The following is a 24,801-nucleotide window of genomic DNA, read 5'->3' as shown; positions in this document are numbered from 1 at the left end:
ATCAAAGTACTGCAAAAACCTTGGGAGGTGCATTATGGCCACAGAAGCCGATGCACCAACAACTACCAAAAAAAAAAAAAAAAAAAAGAATTTAGGCCCCCTCAGGTTCGTAATCTGAGCAAGAGGAAGAATCCCATCAGAATTAAGCCTGCTCAACCCATTCAAGGATAAACTAAATACATGACAATATGATATCTCAAGAAGATTTTAAACACTACCAGATCTGAGATTCCAGTCATGTTTGGTTAATATAAAGGCTCACGAAGGAGGTTTTCCTGTTTGGCCCCATAGTGGGGACAAATTGCTGGGTGGTAGTTATTGGGAATGACACAAGATGGCATCATTTTGACCTTGGGTAAAATAGGTCCGATTAAGCAACTTTCAATATTTTTTATTTATTTATATTTCCTTGTGTTTTTTTTTTTGGCAGTATTATAAATTGGATCTATCATATTGGTGGTCTAGCATCATAACCACTGAGCTAATCACACCTTTTTTTTTTTTATTATTATTATTATTCTCTTTCTTCTCCTTATGCTTTTTTCCCCATCTCACAATGGTTACTAGTACCAGGTGCATGAGGTGGTTATGTACAGGTACTATTATTGATCGAGGAACCCTCTGACTGACCTGCAAGTGTTCAGTGTCACGGATTTCTGGACTTCCGTGTAAGTATTCTTTGGGAGGCCTATTGCTGCTAGGTTCTTATGAAGGCCCTTTAGCACCATACCGGTGATTGGTATGGTGCTAAATTGGGGTTTGTTACTTGTTCCATATGCTACATTTCTTTGATTCTTGTCTTAGGTCTGTGTACCTCCTGATCTTTTCCTTGTAGGTTTTATTGAGGGATCCTTGAGGGAGTTTTCCTTGTAGGCCTTCCTTTTTGTCAATGAATGTTATGTCTGGTCTCTTGTGAGGGATCATCTTGTCCATTATTATGGCACAATTAGAGCTTTTGAGTAGGGGTCTCTAGTACAGCCTGGGGTTCATACTTGTAATATGGTGCACTTTGTTTGATCATCTAGTATTTTGTACTAGTTTCTAATGTATTATCCTGGCCTCCTGGTCATGTCTGTGAATGTACACCATCTGGGTGATCACCGCATCCTGCGATGATGTGCTGTATTGTTTCTGGTGCCAGGTGCTTGACAATTGTCAAGCACCTGGCACTTGTTGACAATTGTCATCTGTCACTCCGGGACCCTTAGTGATGCATATTCTTTAGTTCCTGGTGTTGATTACCTAGTCTTGGATGGCAAGCATGAATCCTTCGATCTCAGGGAAGAGCCTCCCGCTCATGAACAATTGAAGCCATGCTACATAGTCTTGATGCAGCATGACTTCAATTGTAGTGTCTGCCATGGAGTGCCTTCTTTGTCCATCTTTCTGTTTGAGTGGGGTCTCCTTGTTGAAGTTTAGTGGTGTGTGTGTGTGTGCCCTTTGTCTGTCTTCCTCACCCAAGGAAGACAGACAAACTGTGGCATGGTAGATCGGACGTGTTTTTTTGAAATTAATCCCTCAGGTTCTTAATCTCCTTAATCTGTTCTTCAGTGAGGTCTGTCAAATTCCTCCTGCTTTTTAGGCTACGGTCAGTCTCTCAGTGGTTAACTTCGCATGGTGTTGGCAGCCATTGGTCACCATTGTCCGGGTCGATCTCATAATCTCCTCCAGCTCAGTGTTGGTCCAATCTGTGATCCTGAAGAAGTATGTTAGAATTGGGACTGCGTAGGTGTTTGTTGTTCTGATCATGTTCCTGCCATTTAGCTTTGATTTTAGCTGGCTTCTCAGTATCTGATGGCATTTCTCAGTTAGGTGGGCCTTAATCTCCTTGTGTTCTAACTGGTGAGCCTGCATCATCCCTAGATATTTGTAGGTCTCTCCCTCTATCATGGCTTCAATCTGTTCACTGGTGTTCAGCTGGTAATTTCATTCAGTAGGTTGTCTTGATGCAATTCATGGGCATTGCATTTGTCTAGGCCAAATTGCATCCTGATTTAAGTGCTGCAGTGATCTGGAGTAGCTATTGGATTTGATTCTCAGTTGTGGCATAGAGTTTGATGTCATCCATGTACATCACGTGAGAAAGGGTGTACAGGTTCTTTTAGTGTATATCCATACTTTCTGTTATTGAGCATGGCAGACAGTTGGTTGAGTGTTAGACAGAACCATAGTGTGCTCAGGGTATCTCCCTGGAAGTTTCCTCTTCTGATAGGGACCAATCTGGTCATGATGTTCTCATCCTTGGTGGTGGTCCTCCATTTTTCCATTATTGTTTCTAGGAAGTGTGTCAATTGTGAGTTGACTTTGTAGATTCTCATTGTCTCTATCAGCTAACTATGGGACATGAAGTCGAAGCCCAAGCAGTAGTCATTGTAGGCTGTATACAAGTCTTGTTCCATAACTGCATTATTGGTCAGTTGCTCCTTTGCTCATATGCTTACTTCCTTCTGCTGCTCGGCTATGATGTTCTGCCGTCCTAAGTGGTGTGATATCTCCTTGGTTATGCAGCTGGTCAGGATTTTTTACATTATTGGGAGACAGGTGATTGGTGTTCTACTTTGTCCAGTTTGTGGTGTCTTTAGCCTTCAGATAAGTGATTCCATGAGGCAGATACTCTGAGATTATTTCAGGGTGCCTTAATATCTGGGTAAACTGTTGTCTCTCTCTCTCTCTCTCTCTCTCTCTCTGTGTGCTTGTGCGTGCGTGCACACACACAGCTGAACTTCTTGTACCAGTAGTTGGACTTCCTGATTGTATTTCTTCCTCTTGAATCTCCCATTCTGTCATCTCTTGTATATCCTTCATTTTCTTCCATTCAGTCTATCCAGGGAGTGGCCATTATGGCTAACTTTGCTGTTCCACAGGTTGCCCCAGAACTTCTCGATTGCCTTCCTTCTCCTTTTGGCCAGTTTTCCTGTGGAAGACTCTCTGATTTTCATAAAATATCCGGTTGTCTGTTTTCCTCTGGGAACTCTCTCTGTATTGGCAAAGTCTTGGATGCCAGGAGATACTGCTTGGGGGTGTCAAGGTATTCTTTGATCCTCTGATTATAGGTCTCTTGTTTGCTGTGGATATTGTCTTTCTTGAGGATGGTCTTCACTTTTCTGATCAACTTCTTACTTCTTACCACATTGGTACTGGGTCAGTTGGCCTGTCTTCACTCTTAGCTCTTCTATCTTCTGCTATAGCCTTCTTTCCTAGGCTGGCTGGTGGTTCCTTGTCTTTGCATTTTATTTTCTGTTGTTCTGATTTCTCCTTTGTTCATTCTGATGGCTCTGCAGCTGCACAGCAAATGACTGTGCAGATAGTATCTAGTCTTATCTAAGTCTTACTTCACTGTTGTTGAGATAATAGTATTATTCACTGATTGAGGTGGTCTCTGACCACAGGATTCCATTGGGTGCTTTGGTATGGGTCTTGTGGGGGTCTGTTCCCTCGAATTCTATTAGGGCGTTCTTCTACTCATCTTCTATTCTGGATATCGTGACCTCGCCTCTTTCTACTTCAGCTGCTCTGGGTTTGTCTTCTTACTCTTCCTCCTCTGGTTCCATGTTGTCAGTATTCTTTGTTCTTTGTAGTTCGTTGCTCACATCCTGCTTGATTGTCTCAAAGATTGCAGGAGCTATCAGATTCTTCATGGTGATGATGGTCCTCTGCTGTTTCCTGTTCTTTGATCTGAACAGTCAGGAACCATTCCAACCACTTGGTGTGTAGTTTTATCCTGTACATTGTCATATTGGCCTCTAGCTTGGTACTATGCTCACTTGATGAGCATATTCATTTTAATTATGCACGTTGGCTATTCCTTCCTTCTTGAGTGGTCGGCGCCTCCGTAGCCAGGTGGGCAGGAGCAGTAGTGCATAGCACATGCTTCTTGATTAGACCGGGGTTCGAGCCCATGTCCACCAAATACGGAGGATGTGGAAAGGTCAGGAAATGACCACTGCATATCCCCGGAGCAATATGGCCTTATTTGCTAATGCTCCTAAAAACCAAATAACAACAACAACAACCTGAGTGGTCACTAGTGCAGTTGTGTAGGAAGTACTTCCAGTTGGTTGGGCTGGGTGGTCTTGCCCTTCACTTGTGGTAGCCTTACAGGGGACAGTGCCACTTGCTCCACTGTTACCCCATTGGAGACTGTTTCCAATTTTTCAGTCCAACTCCTCTTTTGTTTTTGGTTTTTTTTTTAAGGAGCATTAGCAACTAAGGCCATATTGCTCCGGGTCATGCGGTGGTCATTCCTTGACCTTTCCGCATCCTCCGTATTTGGTGGTGACGGGCTCGAACCCCGGTTTAATCAAGGAGCGTGTGCTACGCACTGCTGCTCCTTCCCACCTGGCTATGGAGGCGCCCCAACTCCTCTGCCTAAGGCCTGAATGCGAGTGACTTTATCCTGCACCACACTCGATACAGTACATTCCATATTTCTACTTCTCAACTTCATCCAGCTATGGACCTGTTTTTGGCTTTGGCTTTGGCTTTTGTATCCAGTGGTGGGTAGTAGTTATTGGGAGCAACATCAAATGTTGCTACTGAAGCAGCTTTCATAGTTTTTTTTTTTCCACTTGCAATTTTTTTTTTATTATTTCTTTTGCAGTAGGATTTTAACTCAGGTCCATAACATTGGTGGTCTCGCATCTTAACCACTGGGCATTAGCCCAGTAGTTAAGATGGGCTATTATTATTATTTTTTATTTTTTTAAAATTCTTCTTTAATCTCTAAACATTTCTTGAATTGATTTTAATGTATACTTTGGCTAATCTCAATTGCCTTTTCCTCAGCACAGGTTGATTTTCTTTAATAGTGAATTTACTACAGAAAACCAACTGCTAATAATCTGTTTTTTCCTATGGAGTATTGCCCATTCTATGAGTTTAATGTCACTAGTCCATCTAACATGTCATGTTTTATGATTCCCTATTTTTGCCCTCTCCTAACAGAACAATTTGTGTTAAAGATTGATACAAATTACCTCTATTCTTTACACCATGATAAAAGTAATTTATTATTTAGAAACATGTTACAACACCTTTACTGGAGCCTTAAACAATTGTAACTGGATTCAAGTCTGGAAAGCACAAATATAAAAGAGATTTATGATATGTGAGAATAGTTGTGAACTCAGTGACCAACTTTCTTAACTGCCTTCTGACTAGTTAAAAACTAACCCCCCCCATTACTTTGATATTGAATAATTCATTCCACACATCTGAAGTTTGTTTCATTGTTTCTGTGAATTTTTTTTTTTTTTTTTTTTTTGTTTTTGGCTTTTGGCTTTGGCAGTTGTGTAGGAAGTACTTCCAGTTGGTTGGGCTGGGTGGTCTTGCCCTTCACTTGTGGTAGCCTTACAGGGGACAGTGCCACTTGCTCCACTGTTACCCATTGGAGACTGTTTCCAATTTTTCAGTCCAACTCCTCTGCCTAAGGCCTGAGGCAGAGGAGTACCAAAGAGAATACCAAAGAAGTTTTACTAGATTCTCTAGTAAAACTTCTTTGATATTCCTTTTCTTAATTTTTTTTCCCTCTTAATGTCATCTAAATTATTTTCATTATATTCCAATTTGAATTCCATTGCATGTTCCACCAATTATAATTTTTTATATTATCTTTAGAAACATGTTTTGCATGTTTGCTTGCCTCTACATGTTTCCCACCTGCACCCTGTCTCACCTAATTATATATTACCATATTCACAATTATTCTAATAAAATTGAATGTTTTATTTTTAATAGCGGTGTCACTTCTTTCAACTGATTTCTGATCATATTTATAGGTTTAAAAATTATTTCTACCCCATATTTTTAGCACATTCTTCCACCCCGATCCCTTTTGACATATGGAACAGATATACCCTTTCCATAATCTGAAGGAGAAGATGAAATTCTTTTTTTGTTTGGTTCCAATTTTCATTATTCCTGAATTTAGTTTTATCTGTTAGTTTTTTGTAACACCATTTTTTGTGACATTTTTAATATTGGCTATTTCATGCTCTACTTTTGTGTCATTGCCACAAATAGTAAGATGTCTGTTTTTTAGAGTTTTAATAATCTCAATTTTTATATTATGTGAATGATTGGAAGTCAAATTTAAATACCTTTCTGTATATGAGTTTTTTCCTGTACACCTGGCAACCTAACATTTATCTTTTTTTTTTAACTAAAACATTCAAAAATGTAGCTGATTGTTGGCCCCATCTCTAGTTTAAATATTGTACTTTGTGTAACATATTCATGTAGCCTTCAAAATTTTTCACTTTTGTTTCCCCATGTTCCCAAATTAGGAAAATATTGTTTATGAATGTTAGCCACAGTTCTGGTTTTAAATTGGATCTCTATAATTGGCTTAGGTTTGAAATTTTCCATAAAAATGTCCACCATGATTGGGGAAAATGGAGTTTCCTTGCTAAGCTCTAATTTTTGTTAGTAAAACTTGCTCTCATGTCTAAACCCAGTTCAGGAGCTATCTTAATGGGAAGTAATCTTGTTGGACAATGCTTTTTTTTGTAATTTTTTTGTAAAAAAAAAATCCTTTTTTTTTTGCAATTTTTTCTTTACTCCCATTTATAGATATATTTGTGAACAAGACATTCACATCTGAGCTCACTAATAAAGTGGATTCTGTATATGTTCATGCTTTATTACTCCGATCAAATCCTATGAATTTCTTACCCTATTTTCTTAAGCAGAGTTAAAATGTTGACCTGCCATTTTGCTAAATTTTGTACATGATTTATCTTGGGTTGCTCTCCTTATGAATTTTTTTATTTCCAAATAATTATGGAATTTTGCTATTAGTGTTAGTAGTGGCAAATAGTGCAAGAAGGCAAGCTTTTACAGCATCAGCCAAAAAAAAAAAACCTTTCCATTCAATCCAATAGTTTATCTAGTTCTTCCTTGAATTTATTCTCTAAGCTATCTACTTTCGCAACAACAACAGATGGAAGTTTGTTCCAGCAGTCAACCACCCAATGACTAAAAGCAGACTTCTGCACATCTATCCTGCAACCATCCTTCCTCAATTTGAATTTTTCCCCTCATGTGCATAATCTGACAAAGAGGAAGAATCCCATCAAAACTGAGCTTGCTCAGTCCATTCAAAACCTTAAACACCTCAATCAGATCTCCTCACAGCATGCCTAGTCTCCAGATGCTGCAATTTGCAGAACTGGAGCCCTTTGTGGTAAGAGCACCACAAAGTTCTCCTCACCAATCACATTGTCCTTCTCTGTACCTGTTCCAGCAGCTCTACCTTTTCCTAAAATGAAGCCTCCGGACCTGTATGCGGTACTGAAGATGTGGCCTGATCATTGCCTTGTACAATGGGATAATCACTGCCAGTAAAATTCCTGTATATCATTGACAAAACTCCATGAGCTGTCCTGGCAGCCTGTCTGCACTGTTCAGAGAACTCTTCATATCTGACTGCACAATTGCTCCCAGATCTCTTTTTATTTTCCACTATCCTGAGTGTAGTAACACACATTGATATGTTACTCTGGGCAGGGCTCATATATTACTGCTGCCCATATGCAGTACTTTGTGTTTGTCAAGGTTAAACTTCAGTTGCTATTTCTCAACCCATGTGCCTAATTTTTCTAGATCCTGTTGCACCAGCATACCATCATAATTGACATTAACTATACTGCCAACCTTTGTATCATCTGCAAACTTAGACATTAAGCCTGATATGTTTTCATCAGTATTATTAATAAATATAGAAAACAACAATAGGCCCAGAAGAACCATAGCGAATTCCACTAATAACATTAGTCCATGAAGAGCAGTGTCCATTGATAACCACTCTCAGTCTTCTCCCACTGAATCATCCTTTTATTCGTAGTGGTAGCTTGTCCTTAATGCCACACTGCTCCAATTTGTACAGCAGTCTTTTGTGTGCAATAGTATCAAAATCTCATTATATGATATTAAAATTATTTTTTGCATCCTTTGTGTCTGCATCATCATATCCAGTCAAATTGGTCAGGGTATTTGTAAGTCTAATGAAATTGTGTTTTCTTGTTGATAATGTTCATGTAAAAAAATATATACATATTACAGGAACATTATCAAGAGAATTAGTGACAATGTAATAACACTGCCCATCCAGCAACCATAATTTTTCCAAAAAACTAGTAATATCTTACTCGCCCTACAGATAGTAAGATGTTTTATATCTGCATCAAATGCATGTGGTAATTTGGTTCTGCATACCTGTTTTGTGAATTTTCTGAAAATTCCAACAGGGATATAATAAAAGATGAGTGAAAAAAATGCATACAGCTCAAGGAATTTCGAACAATAAAAAGTGGGATAAATTATGTAAATCCTAAATATTGCTTTCAGTTCAAGAATAAAGCTAAAATTTTTATTTTTAAAAATGGCATCTATTGAAATGTCATGCAGTGGGGCTCGCTCCATTTAGGGCTATGTCAGGTCAAGGAAACTGAAATATTCTATATTTTCTCCTATTTTCTTTATTTTTCCTTAATATGCAAAAATTTTCAATTACTAGTACTATAATTGAAAAAAAAAAAATGTTTTAAAATACTTTTAGAACTTATATACAAAGAAAATAATTTTAAAATACTATTTATTACCTGTCATAATGACATGCATAATTTTTCCACTATGCTCAATGTCATGCATTAATTATATACTATTATTATCATTAATTTGGAAGAAACTTCTGTTCCGGGTAAAATAATGGAGTCGCTGGTTAAAGATGCATTGCAGGATCATCTAGACAAGACTGCAGCAATAATTCAGACACAGCATGGGTTTGTTAAGGGAAAGTCTTGTCTGACAAATTTGATAGGATATTATGATGTGGTTACAAAGGAACTGGATGCAAAAAATAATTTTGATATCATATGTTTGGATTTCAGGAAAGCTTTTGACACTGTTGTGCATGGAAGACTATTGTACAAATTGGAGCAGAATGGTATTAAGGGTAAGTTGCTACAATGGATAAAAGGATGGTTAAGTGGGAGAAGACAGAGGGTGGTAATTAATGGGTGCTGCTCTTCTTGGACTAATGTTATTAGTGGAGTCCCACAGGGTTTGGTGTTGGGTCCACTGTTGTTTTGTATATTTATCAATGATATTGATGAAGGTATATCAGGCTTAGTGTCGAAGTTTGCAGATGATACAAAGGTTGGCAGGGTTGTTAATGACAGTAATGGCAGTGTGCTACTGCAACAGGATCTAGATAATTTGGGCAGATGGGCTAAGAAGTGGCAACTGAAGTTTAACCTTGACAAATGCAAAGTACTGCATACGGGTAGAAGTAACCCCAGAGAAACGTACCAACTGTGTGGTACTACACTTAAGGTGGTAGAAAATGAAAAAGACCTGGGAGTAATTGTGCAGGCAGATATGAAGTTTTCTAAGCAATGCAGACAGGCTGCCAGGGCAGGTGATGGGGTTTTGTCAATGATATATAGGAATTTTTCTAGCAGGGAGAAGGAGGTGATTGTCCCTCTGTATAAGGCAATGGTCAGGCCACGCCTTGAGTACTGCGTACAGGTCTGGAGGCCTCATTTTAGGAAGGATGTAGATTTACTTGAGCGTGTACAGAGAAGGGCAACAAGAATGAGGGGGAATGAAGGGATCCTCTTATCAAGAGAGGCTTAAGTTCTGCAAATTGCAGTGGCTGGAGACTAGGCACCTGCGCGGTGATCTGATTGAGGTGTATAAGGCCTTGAATGGGTTCAGCACGCTGAATTCTGATGGGATCCTTCCACTTGTTCAGATTACGAATCTAAGGGGGCATAAATTCAAATTAAGAAAAGACAGATGTAGATTAGATGTGCGGAAATTTGCCTTTAGCCAGCGGGTGGTTAATTGCTGGAACAAACTTCCATCTGTCATTGTGGAAGTTGATAGGTTGAATAAATTTAAGGAGAAACTGGACAGGCATTTGGAGGGAATGGTGTGATTTTTTTTTTTTGGCTGATGCTGCATAAGCTCATACATTTGCTTTCTTGCATCACATGCCACTACTACTACTACTACATCCCATACTGCTGCTCTGATGTGTTCCTGGTAGAATAGTGAATGGAATCCATATTAATTATTTCCAGTTTCTTTTTTCCAAAAAGTTACAGGTATATAATTTGAAGAAAAGAAAATAGAAGAAAGAACTTTGTCTAGAGGCTAAGGGTTTAACAGGAAATATGATAGCATGAAATGACAGGAAAGGAAATATGCAAATAAAAGCAATAGTGGTATTAATTATTATATTCCTGCTTTTGAGCATAAATTCATCAACTCAACCTTCAGCCTATACATATTACTGAAATACCACATATAGGTTGAAATAGGTTCTAGTACCTTTGTTTTTGGGGTCACCCTTAAAAATAATAAAATAAATTAAAAAAATAAATAAACTGAAGTTACTTATTAAGTTTTTTTGAGATATGATATCATTATCATAAATCATGGATTAAATTATTTAAATTTTGTTGTTGCTGCTTTTTTAGAAAGTTCAGACAGTGAATTAAGAAATCTTCTTGCTGGAAAAATAGAATGTTTAGCAGAGTTCTGTGAACCGAAACCTGTGTCATCATCATCGGTAATACATCAGACATTAAAAGCACTCAGAAAGTTTTCCAATCATGAAAAGTAAGTGCACATTTTTAAGTTTCTTTCTCTTTCTCTCCCCCCCCCTCCCTCCCTCGGCTCAGATTACTATGTAGAGTAGGCTCTGTTAATATGTGATCTGATTATTACAATTAACCACTTTATAGAATTGAAATTCAGAGAACAGAATCACATCATCAAATTTCACAATGTTTTTATCATTTATTGGAATCAGATTTTTGCTAATAAGAATCAAAAATCGAGTTAAGCATAGTAATTCAGAAATGTGAAAACCATGGATAGCAATAGCAAACTAAGGTTGGGAGTTTGCTTAGAAATACAGTAAAAACATATATCAGTGATCCACCAATTTCACATGAGACTTGCAAAAAAAAAAAGAACTGTCTACCTTTGGGAGGAGAAACTGCTGATGTATTTGTCATTTCAGTATATTCATAACTTGACTTACTTGGCTTAATATATTAATATAATCCCTAATATATTTAGGGATTATATAAAATATAAAATGTCCTTATTATAAGAGGAGCATTTTATGAGTTACACAGGTGAATAAATTGGTTTCCTAATGCATAGCTCTCAACTCTCTATGAGGGACTCCTTATTTTTGATTCAGTTTGATCCCTTCTCTGTTACACTATCATAACAGTTTTTCTCTGTCTTTTTCTTTTCACAACAATCTCCTGTTTTCTCCAAATTTTGAAAGTCAAAAGTTAGCAGTTGGGTTAATTGTTAAGATTGTATATCTGAGACAGAATGTAGTTGTCCTAGAGAGTAATAATTTTAGGAGCTTAGCAGTTACTTAGGTTGCAATACTAAGCTAAGAGATGCTCTTCCAAAGGATCAGTCATCGGGAATGGACCATCTGACAGAGCATATTCTCATTCCAAATGAAGCGATTTTTGTGAGCAATCCAGTTGTTAGAGAAACTGGAAATGTATTCTGTAATGAAGACAGAGAAATAGAATCAGGATATTTCTATCAGGTGCTAAAATTGATTATATTATCTGGTTATTCAGTTCTTAAAGGAACTAAAAGGCAAATAGTTTTATATATGGGAACTGACTTAAAAAAATGAAATGATACTTGGTCAAGAAATATAAAATCATGCTGAAAAATGTTACAGGCATCCAGATCATTTAGCAACTACTCTCACTACCTCTTGAAGGTTGCTGATTTGTTGTTGTTGGTTTGATTTTTTGGTGCAAGGGCTACTTAAGCCATAATGCACACCTCTTGTAGGAGGCACTGATGAGGCCATATTATGTTAAGGATCTGGGAATATTCTAAACAAACTTTGCAAGTTCTTTTAAACAAATTCCCGTCTTACAGGCTGCTGACTGTTTTTTGAATTTGGGCATTCAGTTTTCTCTTGATCTCTTGATTCCTCTTGATCTTGATTTTTCTTGATCTGTCTGCTGTGGGGATGTTAGATGTTGATGGCTATCAATCTTTTGATTTCTTCACTAATGCTGGTGTTCCCCAAAGTTCAGTTCTCTCTTCTGCTCTGTTCTGTGTATTAATAATCTTTTTCCACTTACTTGAAATCATATTCATAGTTTTGCTGATGATAGCACACTACTATGTTCCACCTTTGCTCTGCACAAAGAGCTTCAACTTCTTGAATTTCCACCACTAGTTCCTTAAATGTCCCCTCGACGTGGGCACCTGTACGTGGTGAGGGGACCTCCCAGTGACGCTGCTGGGTTTCCAGATTAGCATCACTGGGATCTAACGCCCATACCTTGGTTTCAGGGTTACATCTTTGAAATCCGGCGTGTGCAGCCGTGCGCTGCGACCCGTGGAAGCGGAAAGGGGGATCCTGGTGGTTGAGGGGCCCAGCTTCAATACACCACTTTGGCCCCTGCTTCGACAAGACGGGTGGTCCCGGACTGGCCCGACTGGGATCAATCGGCGGGTGGTTTTATACTGCTAGGGTCAACTGCGTTCCAATAAGTCTCCCTCCCTTTGGTCCTGGGACGGGATAAAGACTTATTGGTAACGTGGGTATGGTGCTCTAAGCGAACTCGGCGTCCCATTCGTGTACGCAGTACCTGCTAGTTCACGAGTGGGCGTCCCCTCGTAGGGCTCCGTGGTGGGTGAGGTACTTAGGCATCAGACATTTTCTCTTTACTCGTATGAGTAATTTAAATCCTTCTTCTGGGGCCCCAACAAGGCCCCTACCTAATCGAGATGATGACGCAGATAACACCTCTGCCAAACGAGCCAGAACTGAGGATAAACAACCACCATCAGTTACACCGCTTTTCCTTATTCTCCATTCCACCGGAGAGCAGTCCATTGGAAAGATGTCACCCTTCTTCATCCAGAAAGGATTAGAAGGGTTGGCAGGTTCACCTAAAACGGTAAAAAGACTGCGTTCTGGCGACCTTTTGGTCGAAGCTACATCTATTAAACAGGCGGAAAAAATCCTGAACGCCACATCAATAGGGGGAATACCTATCATTGTAACCCCCCATAAAACTTTGAACTCTTCTAGAGGCGTCATTTCAGAGTGGGACCTTCTTCATGTTTCTGAAGAAGAGATCTGCTCTGAATTGAAAGACCAAGGAGTGACAGCTGTAAAGAGAACATCGATACGGAAGGATGGGAATCTCGTCCCTACCCGAGTTCTCATCCTCACGTTTAACACCCCACGGCCTCCAAATTCCATCAAGGCAGGTTATCTAAACTGCCCAGTGAGGATTTATATCCCAAACCCACTGCGGTGTTTTAGATGCCAAAAATACGGCCACTCACAAACATCTTGTCGTGGTAACCCTGCCTGTGCTCGATGTGGTGTGAAAGACCACGAGAGCAAGGAATGTACAGCTCCAAAACCCACCTGTGTTAACTGCCAAGGTGAGCACCCCGCCTACTCAAGAGCATGCCAGCGGTGGAAGGACGAAAAAGAAATCCAAAAACTGAAAACAGAGCTGAATATTTCCTACCCAGAGGCCAGAAAACGTATCCAACCAGTAAATAGCGGGAAACCTTCATATGCCCAGAAGGTTTCTGCTAAGAGCACTATCGGGACACAAACTGAGATGACTATACCACCAAGAGAGTCATTCACCCCGATTGCACGCTATTTATTGAGTTCTCAAAAGCCCACCAAAAAAACACAGTCAGTTGCCACTCCTATATCCGTACCTCCTAGTGCTCCACCACTACCAAAACCAAGTGGTAAAGAGCCTGAAGTAACAACAGAAAGAATGGATGTAGAGAACAAGGAGGTACAGGATGAATCAGTCTTGGAACTCTTTGCGGAGGAAGAAATGGACACGGGACATCGTCCATTCTTCCCCAAAAAAGATAAAGCCAAGACTGATAAAAGTAAGCCCTCAGCACCTCGGAAGCCGCCTGATGGACCCACCAAGCCAAAATAATGGCTAAATTCCTACAATGGAATTGTCGTGGATTCCGGCGAAATACAGATGACATCAAGGCCCTCCTGCAAAAGCACGAGCCAGTTTGCTTTTGCTTGCAGGAGACTTATCTAAAGGCAAATGATGATCCCACCATGCATAACATCACAATCTTTCGTAAGGATAGAATTGCGGATGGTCCTGCTCATGGAGGAGTGGCTATCCTTGTGGGTAACCATACCCCAGTCCAGCCCTTGCTAATTACAACCAGCATAGAGGCTGTTGCAATTCGCCTTACGGTGGGATTTTTATTAACTGTGTGCTCTATCTATTTGCCACCTGGGACTGACATCTCCCAGGCAGACCTTGATGATCTTCTAACGCAGTTGCCTCCCCCTTTCTTACTTCTCGGGGACATGAATGGACATAACACCCTGTGGGGTAGTGCTAACATCAACGGAAGGGGACGAGTCATTGAGCGTATGCTCAATGACAACGACCTTTCCCTTCTAAATACTGGAACAAACACCTTCTTCCATACGCCTACCCGTACCTTTTCTGCCATTGATCTCTCTATCTGCTCCCCTTCTCTACTCCCTTCACTCACTTGGGAAGTGGAGGAGAATCCATACGGAAGCGATCACTTCCCTGTGATAACCTTGTTACACAGTGGGAGACCATGTCTTCCTTTTAGGTTACCACGGTGGAAGATTGATCAGGCTGACTGGACTGCCTTTCGACATCAGGCAAATTTCGATCTTAGCACAGTCAGTCAAGAGCCGATCAATGATGCAGTAAAGTACATCACAGAAATCATCGTCCAAGCAGCTGCTAATGCTGTCCCAAAAACATCAGCCCGGTTTCCACCATTTCCCAAACCTTGGTGGAATTCACAATGCACAGCAGCAAAAAAGGCTCAAAACAAAGCGTGGGGGATATTTCGCTGATATCCTACCACGAACAACCTTATAGCCTTCAAACGTGCACGAGCCAAAGCACGCTACATCCGTCGTCAGAGTCAAAAGGAATCGTGGATCCGTTTCACATCATCTATTAACCAGTCTACCAACTCTAAGGTAGTCTGGGATAAAATCCGGAAAATGAAGGGAAAATATACCTCCCACCCTTCTGCAATCCTAGATTATAATGGATGCGCTATTGCAGATCCAACTGCAATAGCCAATGCTCTTGGGGAAACATTCTCTAACATCTCTGCAACATCTTCGTATTCCCCAGAGTTCCTGGTCCTTAAACATAAACTGGAAAAGCAAGCACTTAATTTTAAGACCAAGGGCCTCTATCCCTACAACGGGGCATTCACTATAGAGGAACTGAAAAGAGCCCTCACTCTTTCCAAAGCAAGTGCTGTTGGACCAGATGGCATCCATTATGAAATGATTAAACATCTTTCACCAAAATCTATGGATTGTCTGCTCCTTCTGTATAACAGAATCTTTACTGAGGGGCAGTTTCCGGATTCCTGGGGAAAGGCAATCGTTCTTGCCTTTCCTAAGCCAGGAAAGGATCCAAAAGTCACCACCAATTATCGTCCTATTGCTCTGACCAGCTGTCTGTGCAAAATCCTGGAGAGAATGGTTAATTCTCGTTTAATATGGTATCTCGAAACAAATGACCTTCTCTCCAACATTCAGTGCGGCTTCCGAAGGAACCGGTCCACCTTGGACCATCTTATTAGATTGGAAGCATCCATCCGGGATGCTTTCCTAAAACGCGAACACTTGGTGTCGGTGTTCTTTGACATGGAGAAAGCGTATGACACAACTTGGAGATTTGGCATATTAAAAGATTTACATAGCCTAGGCCTTAGGGGGCAACTCCCCATTTTTATTAAAAACTTTTTGGCCAATCGATCTTTCCAAGTTCGTGTTGGATCCTCACTCTCTCGTCCCTTCAGCCAAGAGGAGGGAGTACCACAAGGATCAGTATTAAGTGTCACGCTTTTTGCCATCAAAGTCAATTCCATCACAGAACAACTTCCTCCAACTGTAAACTGTGCCCTCTATGTTGATGACTTTAGCATATTTTGTCAGTCATGCAACATGAGGGTTATTGAAAGACAACTGCAGAAAGCCATTGACCGCCTCAACTCCTGGGCACTTGCAAATGGCTTCAGGTTCTCGCCGGAGAAGACCGTTTGCGTACATTTTTGTCGTAAGCGTAATCTTCATCCTGAACCTGAATTAATGCTCGGACAAAATGCTATTCCAGTAGCAGCGGACACAAAATTATTGGGACTCGTATTTGATAAAAAGTTGACCTTTCTGCACCACATTCGTCAACTTCGCACAAAGTGCACACGTGGGCTTAATATTCTCCGCTCGCTCTCTTCTACATCTTGGGGAGCGGACCGATGCACGCTTCTTCGGCTTTACCGTGCACTTGTGCGATCCAAACTTGATTATGGGTCCCAGGTATATTGTTCAGCCAGAGACAGTGCCCTTCGATGGCTGGATCCTGTCCATCACCAGGCTCTTCGTATCGCTACTGGAGCATATAGAACATCTCCTGTCCAGAGTTTATACGTTGAAGCAAACGAACCACCATTATCGCTTCGACGTAAGCAGTTGTGTCTAAACTACGCTTTTAAACTGAAATCCCTGGCAGACCATCCTATGTGGCTATCCGTTTTTGAGCCACGATGGGAAAATTTGTACAATACCCGTAAGACTGCTAATCGTCCTTTTGGTATTCGTCTCCAAGAGCTACTCATAGAACTTGATATCAAGGTAGACAAGGTTGCCCAAACACCGAAGCAAGCCCTTCCACCCTGGCATGCTCGTATTCCAATATGTGACTTGTCCCTTAAAAATTGGGGAAAGTCGGACACCCCATCATCGGTCTACCTGCAGCTTTATTCAGTACACCGAGCTAAACATTCTGACTTCGCGCCAGTTTACACAGACGGTTCGAAGTCAGAATCATATGTGGGATCTGCTGCTGTCTTTAGAGACACCACTACATCGGAGCAGATTCCCTCTGAATGCAGTATATTTACTGCAGAGCTGCACGCTATTGAGTTAGCTTTGGATCACATCAGTAAATGCCAAAACCAACGGTTCATTTTATATTCTGATTCTCTTAGTGTGTTACAGGCTTTAATAACCGTGAGATTTAATTCTCATCCAGTTCTGTCTAGCATTCAGCAGAAGATTCACTTCCTCCGTGAATGTGAATATGATATCCGCTTCTGCTGGATTCCTAGCCACATTGGGATTAAGGGAAATGATTTGGCTGACACCGCAGCCAAATCAGCAATTCCCAGAAATAATCGCTGCCTGTCAGTCCCCTATACAGACTACAGGCAAAGAATACTCGAGAAAATACACTCCCAATGGCAGGACTCGTGGAATAGACAGACTGGAAATAAACTATATCGTATAAAGCCTGTAATTGAACCGTGGCAGTCTAGTCTGCGCAGGAATCGTAAGGAGGAAGTTGTTCTTGCCCGGACCCGCATAGGACACAGTCATTTAACTCATTCATTTTTGCTGAGGGCTGATGACCCTCCTATGTGTGAGTCTTGTGGCACAGTTTTATCAATTAGACACATTTTAATCGAATGTCCAGTTTTTAGCAGTATCCGTCTTACCGCTTTTAATCATCTGACTGAGCCATATACACTCAGTCAGATTTTATCCGACAATGACAATGTGTCTGCTATTTTTAGATTTTTAAAGTCAATAAATATTTTTACTCGTTTATAAAATCTACATTTTTCTTATACTTCTTGACATAGTGACCTAACTAATTAGGTCACTGAAAGTTTAAATTATTTTATAAATGACATGGTCTTGGCGCATTATAGCCTTAGTAGCTAATGCGCCAATAAAACCAAAACCAAACCAAACCTTAAATGTCAATATCCAGGAAATTCTCCAATGGAACAAAGAAAATTTAGCTAAGTTCAATCCTTCTAAAACTGAGTCCTGCTTATTTTTCCCAAAAAAAAATTCTACAGATCCTATGCTCCTCTTCAGTGACACTCAAAATTTCTAGACATGATAACATATCTCTATTATGGATTACCCTGACTTCTAATCTCTCATGGCATAAGCACATCACAAATATTGCTTTCTCTGCATTAAAAAAACTGGGTTTTCTTTTTTGCTATTGGCATTATTTTTTTTTCTAATCAACTACTCATTCTGTACAAATCTCAGATCTGCTCTACTATGGAAAATTGTTCCTCAGACATGTTGCACCCAAAACCTTTCTGAAGCTTTCTAAAGACTTTGTTCTAAAGGGTGTCAGAATATAATTCAGGTTAATTAATGACCCATCTCTTACAGAGTCTTTCTAGTCTCTGGCTCGTAGACATTCAGTTTCTGCTACATTTATTTTTATAGACATTTCCACAAAACTGTTTTACTGAATTGGCATCTGTGATTCCTCCGTTGCCTTTGAAATTAATACAAATTGCTACAACCAGTCAGCAGCATTCACTGTCTAGCTCCAGACTCACATAACTAACTTTTCCTAATTTGTTCCCTCTGCTTCTTTTTTTTTTTTTTTTTTGGAATGACCTTCCTTCACAACAGCCTTCCTGAAAATAGGCACTATAGATTCTAATACTTCTTGTGTTTGTGATTTTCATTTAAAAAAAAAAAAAAAAATGCTCCAGACATGATAGGAAGTACTATATAGGGGAAGGTTCTCATTCCTGGCATACCATAATTAATAGAAAGAATTTATTTTGTAAGGATGGAATTCACTTGACGAAAAGAGGTGCAAGGGTCTTTGCTGAATCCACAGGAAGACTTTGAGTTTAGGGAAACTTTTAATTGGGAATAGGCAAGTCTCTGATAAGACTCAGATTAAAGATAACAAAGTTACACTTATACCCTTCCCAAGAATATTTGTGTGATACCTCATAATTCCACATACACAGACAGAGCCAAAATCAGAAACAATGATCTACAGCAGTTGCATGCTACAGAGAAAGACATGGGTAAATAATCACCAAATAAGTGATGTATCAGGACAGCAAAAAATAAGAAAATACAAAACTTAACCTCTGTGTATATAGTAATGTTAGGAGTGTTGTAAATAAAATGAGTAAACTTGAAGTTGGAATGGAAGTTGGAGTGAAGTTGGAATGAAAAGCCTAGTAGCCTCCAAAATTAGTCCCTGAAGGCTTCCCATTTAGAATTCACTGTTGGTAACATCATCAGTTGATCCCACTGTACAGAATTTAAAAACTGTCTGAGACCTCTGTAGTCACCTTTATGAAACAAAAGCCCTTCCCTTTAGCCTTGTTGGTAGTTACATATTTAAATAATTCCCACATCAATGCATTGTGATCACTTTCGCCTAGTGGTTCCTTTATCTGCAGATTCTTAATGCATGAAGAATCACTACTGATAATCAGATCAAGAGTATTACTCCCTCTGGTTGCCTCTTGAACATGTTGCTGAAAAAAACAGTCATCCAATAAATCCAAAAAAGTCTTGCTAGTGTGCCGGTGTTCAACCCACAATTAAAATCTCCCATTATAAGACATTCTGATTTACTAGCCCACTCTATTTCTCTGCAAAATTGCTCATTAATGCTCATCAGATTCATTAGGCCTATAACACACACCTACTCTCATTTTTCCTTTCCCAGTGCTTATTTCACACCAAACAGACTCAACACTGCATTGTCCTCCAACATCAATTGGATGCACTTCCTTAGATTTTATGTGTTTCTTAACTAACACCATAACCCCTCCTCTCTTCCTATCCTTTCTATACACATTGTACTCCCCAAATTCCAAATCTGCACTGCCTATATCTGTGTGACACCACGTCTCTGATATCCCAACAATATCTGCCTTTGATGTCTTGACTAACACTTCAAGCTCATCAAATTTATTAACTATACTCCTAGCATTGGTGTACATACAAGTATATATGCACCTGTTCCTGCTCCTAGCCACCCTAACACAGCCCATGTATTTACTTGTTCCACTCTAACTATCAGCAGCAGTGGAAATCTTCATTACCTTGCTTTCCAGTCTGCTGCCCATTCTAATAGAAGCAGTGCAAGAATCACTTTTGCCTTGCCTGCGGCCACTGTTAACCTTTTCACATCTAGACAAGACTTCAGTTATAGCTTGGACATAGCATAAGTTTGTTAAGGGGAAATCTTGTCTGACCAATTTGATTGGATACTATGATGTAGTTACAAAGGAACTGGTTGCAAAGAATATCTTTGATATCGTATATTTGAATCTTAGAAAGGCCTTTGATACTGTTGCACAAATTGGAGCAATGTGGCATTGGAGGCAAATTGCTGTTATGGATCAAGGGATGGTTGAGTGGGAGAAGATAGAGAGTGGTAATCAATGGACACTGCTCTTCGTGGACTAATGTTATTAGTGGAGTCCCTCAGGGTTCAGTGTTGGGTCCATTGTTGTTTTCTGTATTCATAAATGATATTGATGATGGTATATTAGGCTTAATGTCCAAGTTTGCAGACGATACGAAGGTTGGCAGGGTTGTTAATGACACCAATGGCAGTAAGCTGCTGCAACAGGATATAGAAAAGTTGAGCAGATGGGCTGAGAGATAGCCAATGAAGTTTAACATTGACAAATTATACAAATTATGTCATTATACAAATGACAAATTATACATTGACAAATAATTTAACATTAACTTCTGTTCCCGGAAAATTAATGGAGGCACTGGTGAAAGAAGCACTGCAGGATCATCTAGACAAGACTTCAGTTATAGCTAGGACACAGCATGGTTTTGTTAAGGGGAAGTCTTGCCTGACCAATTTGATTGGATACTATGATGCAGTCACAAAAGAACTGGATGCAGAGAATAACTTTGATATTATATACTTGGATCTTAGAAAGGCTTTTGATACTGTTGCACATGGAAGACTGCTGCACAAATTGGAGCAGTGTGGCATTGGAGGCAAGTTGCTGCTATGGATAAAGGGGTGGTTGAGGGGGAGAAGACAGAGAGTGGTAATCAATGGACACTGCTCATCGTGGACTAATGTTATTAGTGGAGTCCCTCAGGGTTCAGTATTGGGGCCTTTATTGTTTTCTGTATTTATAAATGATATTGATGATGGTATATCAGGCTTAATGTCCAAGTTTGCAGACGATACGAAGGTTGGCAGGGTTGTCAAGGACACTACTGACACTATGCTGCTGCAACAGGATTTGGAAAGGTTGAGCAGATGGGCTTCGAGGTGGCAAATGAAGTTTAACATTGACAAATGTAAAGTACTACATATGGGAAACAGCAACCCCAGAGCAACGTATCAACTCTGTGGTACTACACTGACAGTGGTAGAGAATGAAAGGGACCTGGGGGTGGTGGTGCAGGCAGATATGAAGTTCTCTGAGCAGTGCAGACGAGCTGCAAGAGTAGCTCATGGTGTATTGTCAATGATATATAGGAATTTTTCTAGCAGGGATAAGGAGGTGATTATTCCCTTGTATAAGGCAATGGTCAGGCCACACCTAGAGTACTGTATACAGGCCTGGAGGCCTCATTTCAGGAAGGATGTAGAGCTGCTGGAACGAGTACAGAGAAGGGCAACTAGATTGGTGAATGGGACAAAGGGGTTCTCTTACGAAGAAAGGCTTAAGTTTTGCAAATTACAGTGTCTGGAAACTAGGCACCAGCGGGGTGATCTGATAGAGGTGTACAAAGCCTTGAATGGTTTGAGCATGCTCAATGCTGATGGGATTCTTCCTCTAGCTCAGAAAAATCACCTGAGAGGGCATAAATTCAAATTGAGGAAAGACAGATGTAGGATAGATGTGCGGAAATTTGCCTTTAGCCAGCGGGTGGTTGGTGGGTGGAACAGACTTCCATCCCTTGTCGTGGAAGTTGATAGCCTAAATAAGTTTAAGGCTCAGCTGGACAGGTATTTCGAACGAACAGAGGGGTGAAGTGGAAGTGGTTATTTTTATTTATTTATGTTACTTTTTTTTTTTTTTTTTTTTTTTTTTTTGGCTGATGCTGCATAAGCTTGCTTTCTTGCATCAAATGCCTCTACTAATGCTAATGCTAATGCTAATGCTAAATGTAAAATACTTCATATGGGAAGCAGTAACACCAGAGTAATGTATCAACTTTGTGGTACTACACTGACAGTGGTAGAGAATGAAAAGGACCTGGGGGTAATTGTGCAGACATATGAAGTTTTCTGAGTATCAGTTTTATACAGGAATTTTTCTAGTAGGGATAAGGTGATTATCCTCTTGTATATGGCAATGGTCAGGCCACACTTGAGTACTGTATACAGGTCTGGAAGCTTCATTTTAAGAAGGACGTAGAGCTGTTGGAACGACAAACAAAATTAGTGAATTGAACAAAGGGTTTCTTTTACAAAGAAAGGCTTAAGTTTTGCAAATTACAGTATCTGCAGACTTAGACACCTGCGAAGTGATCTGATTGAGGTGTATAAAGCTTTGAATGGTTTGAGCATGCTCAATGCTGATGGGATTCTTCCTCTTGCTCAGAATAATCGCCTGAGAGGGCATAAATTCAAATTGAGGAAAGATGGTTGTAGAATAGATGTGTGAAAGTTTGCCTTTAGCCAGCGGGTGGTTGATTGCTGGAACAAACTTCCATCTGTCATTGTAGAAGTTGATAGCTTAAATAGATTCAAGGCAGAACTTGACAAACATTTGGAGCGAGTGGGTGGGTGAAATAAGTGTTTTTTTTTTTTTTTGGCTGATGCTATATAAGCTTGCTTGCTTTCTTGCATCATGTGCCTTTGCTAATGCTAAAGAAAAAAGGTCTGAGAATACCACTTCTCCCAAATCTATCCCAGACTGTCATCAGTCCAAGAAAATTTAAATCCTTGTTAAAGAATAAATGGGGGTTGTTAAGAGAATTATAAACACAGATATGGTAGTTAACAGTTCCATTTAGTTTAAATGTGACCATCAATCCACAAAACATTGTAAACAATATCTGGATTTGTAACATTAATGGCAAAAACCCATTCAGTGAATTCCAGTCTTCTGCCTGGGTCATCCTTATTTAAACTTTGTAGCAACATGGAATGATAAATCTTGTATTTAAGTTACAGGTTTACAAGTTTAAGTTAACTTGTAGTTAAGTTACACATTCTTTGAAATTTTTTCAGACTTCTTTTGATGTCCTCTCTTACATGTTCTAAATTGGCAGATATTTTTGTGATACAAGGTCTATCAGGTTTTGGTAGATTGTGCATGGTCCTCACTTCATCATATGTCTTCACAATTTGCTTTATAGTCTCTATTGTGGTTGGTTTATGTTCAAAAAATCTTTAACTAGCATGCAACTTCTGCAGCATTTTCATATTTTGCATACTACATTACAATTTCAATTTATCCTTCACTGTAAGATTCATAGTGCTTTCCTAGTTCTATCTATTCTAAATCAATCAAAAAAATATATATAAACTATTTTTCAAATAACCTATGCATATCTGCATCAGCGATTATTCAAAACAGTTTCCTTAATATACAGCAGACTCTCGATTAACCGGGATCGGATTAACCGGGACACTTCAAGATTCCAAATTTAAAAAAAAGCAACAACCAGAAATCATAAAATTCAAGTTATAAACAGATATTTTGCAAGTTGTAAATAAGCGACAAGAATCGGCATTATAAGTCGTCATTGGGAGCTTAATGTGCCTATTATCTTGCAACCCTGCTGTCTTCACATCCGCCGCTCAAAAAGAAAAAAGAAGGGAAAAAAAAAAAAAAAAAAAAGAGAGAGAGAGAGAGAGAAAAAAGAAATGTTTAGTTTGTTTTAGTGCATTGCTTTGATTGTTATGTTCTGTTGCAGTGCAAAAAGACAAATTTTGTTTCGTTATTTAGGTCAGGGATGTCAGAGTTTTTTTTATAGTATTTTTTATTTTTTTTTTGTTTAGAAATTGCGAAAATGAGGGTAAACGCAAAAGATTTGCGCTTTCAGTTAAACAAAAACTTGAAATTATTCAAAAGTTTGAAAACGGTGCATCTGTTAAATCTCTAAGGAATCATAATAAGAATATATGAAAATGGCTAAACATCGCACTGAATTCATATTTGTCAATAATAAATATAGTAGCACTATGTTATTAGGCATTCCCGAGTTACATAAAACTTGACGAAGTAAGAAGTCCTGGAATGTATCCTTATGTATGTCGGGGACTTTTGTATTTTTGGATTAACCAGGAAATCAATTATCCGGGATCTGTTTTTTACCATCTATCCCCGAAAATCGAGAGTCTACTGTATGTAGGTACCACCCTATATATATATATATATATATACAGGAAACCCTTGATTAGTGCGGTTTTGAACAATGTGGTTTTAATTAGTGCGCAAAATTTTTTGATATTATCCCCTTAATATATGCATTATCAAATTTGATTAGTGCGCTGTTTTTTTCTTGTGGTGCTTGGCAACTCCGAAACGCTCGACAGCAGCACCCCATACCACTCTGAAATTGAAATTTGCTCTGGTAACTCATATTCTTATATAATTTTAGCGTTAATGCAGATATTACATCATTATGCTAAATGTACAATTAATGTAGTTTAAGTAGTATGTGATGTATGTTTGATTCTGTATTATTTTCGCTCTGATATTTCACAATTTGTTCAATTTTAGCGATTCCTGTGTAGCATTAGCGAGGATCTGGCGCTAATTTCATCTTGTATGAAAGCTGTGTGAAAGTGCTCCATAAAGTACTCACTCTCACTACTCACTAGTTGCTGGGCAGTTCCTCAGCAATCCTCGACGAGTGTAGAAGTGCGGCAGGCTTATCGCTCATCCTAACAAAACAATTTTTTTTTTTAAATTACCTTTCATTGCTATGGA

General features: G+C 39.4%; 1 protein-coding gene across 1 annotated transcript in view; it reads left to right on the top strand.

The window, feature by feature from the left end:
* The window catches only part of LOC150080675 (ankyrin repeat and SAM domain-containing protein 6-like), a 270,192-nt gene that overhangs the window by 122,787 nt on the left and 122,604 nt on the right, over positions 1-24,801 (top strand). The window contains exon 8 of the mRNA XM_090380780.1: positions 10,485-10,626. Within this exon, the coding sequence (XP_090236906.1) occupies positions 10,485-10,626 (142 nt within the window). The remainder of the gene's footprint in view (positions 1-10,484; positions 10,627-24,801) is intronic.

This window comes from Mastigoproctus giganteus, chromosome 9 (genome assembly GCF_048544385.1).
Source record: "Mastigoproctus giganteus isolate SK-2022 chromosome 9, ASM4854438v1, whole genome shotgun sequence".
Taxonomy (NCBI): Eukaryota; Metazoa; Arthropoda; class Arachnida; order Uropygi; family Thelyphonidae; genus Mastigoproctus; species Mastigoproctus giganteus.
Note: the sequence above shows the minus strand (reverse complement) of the source record. Positions and strands in the feature narration are given on the sequence as shown.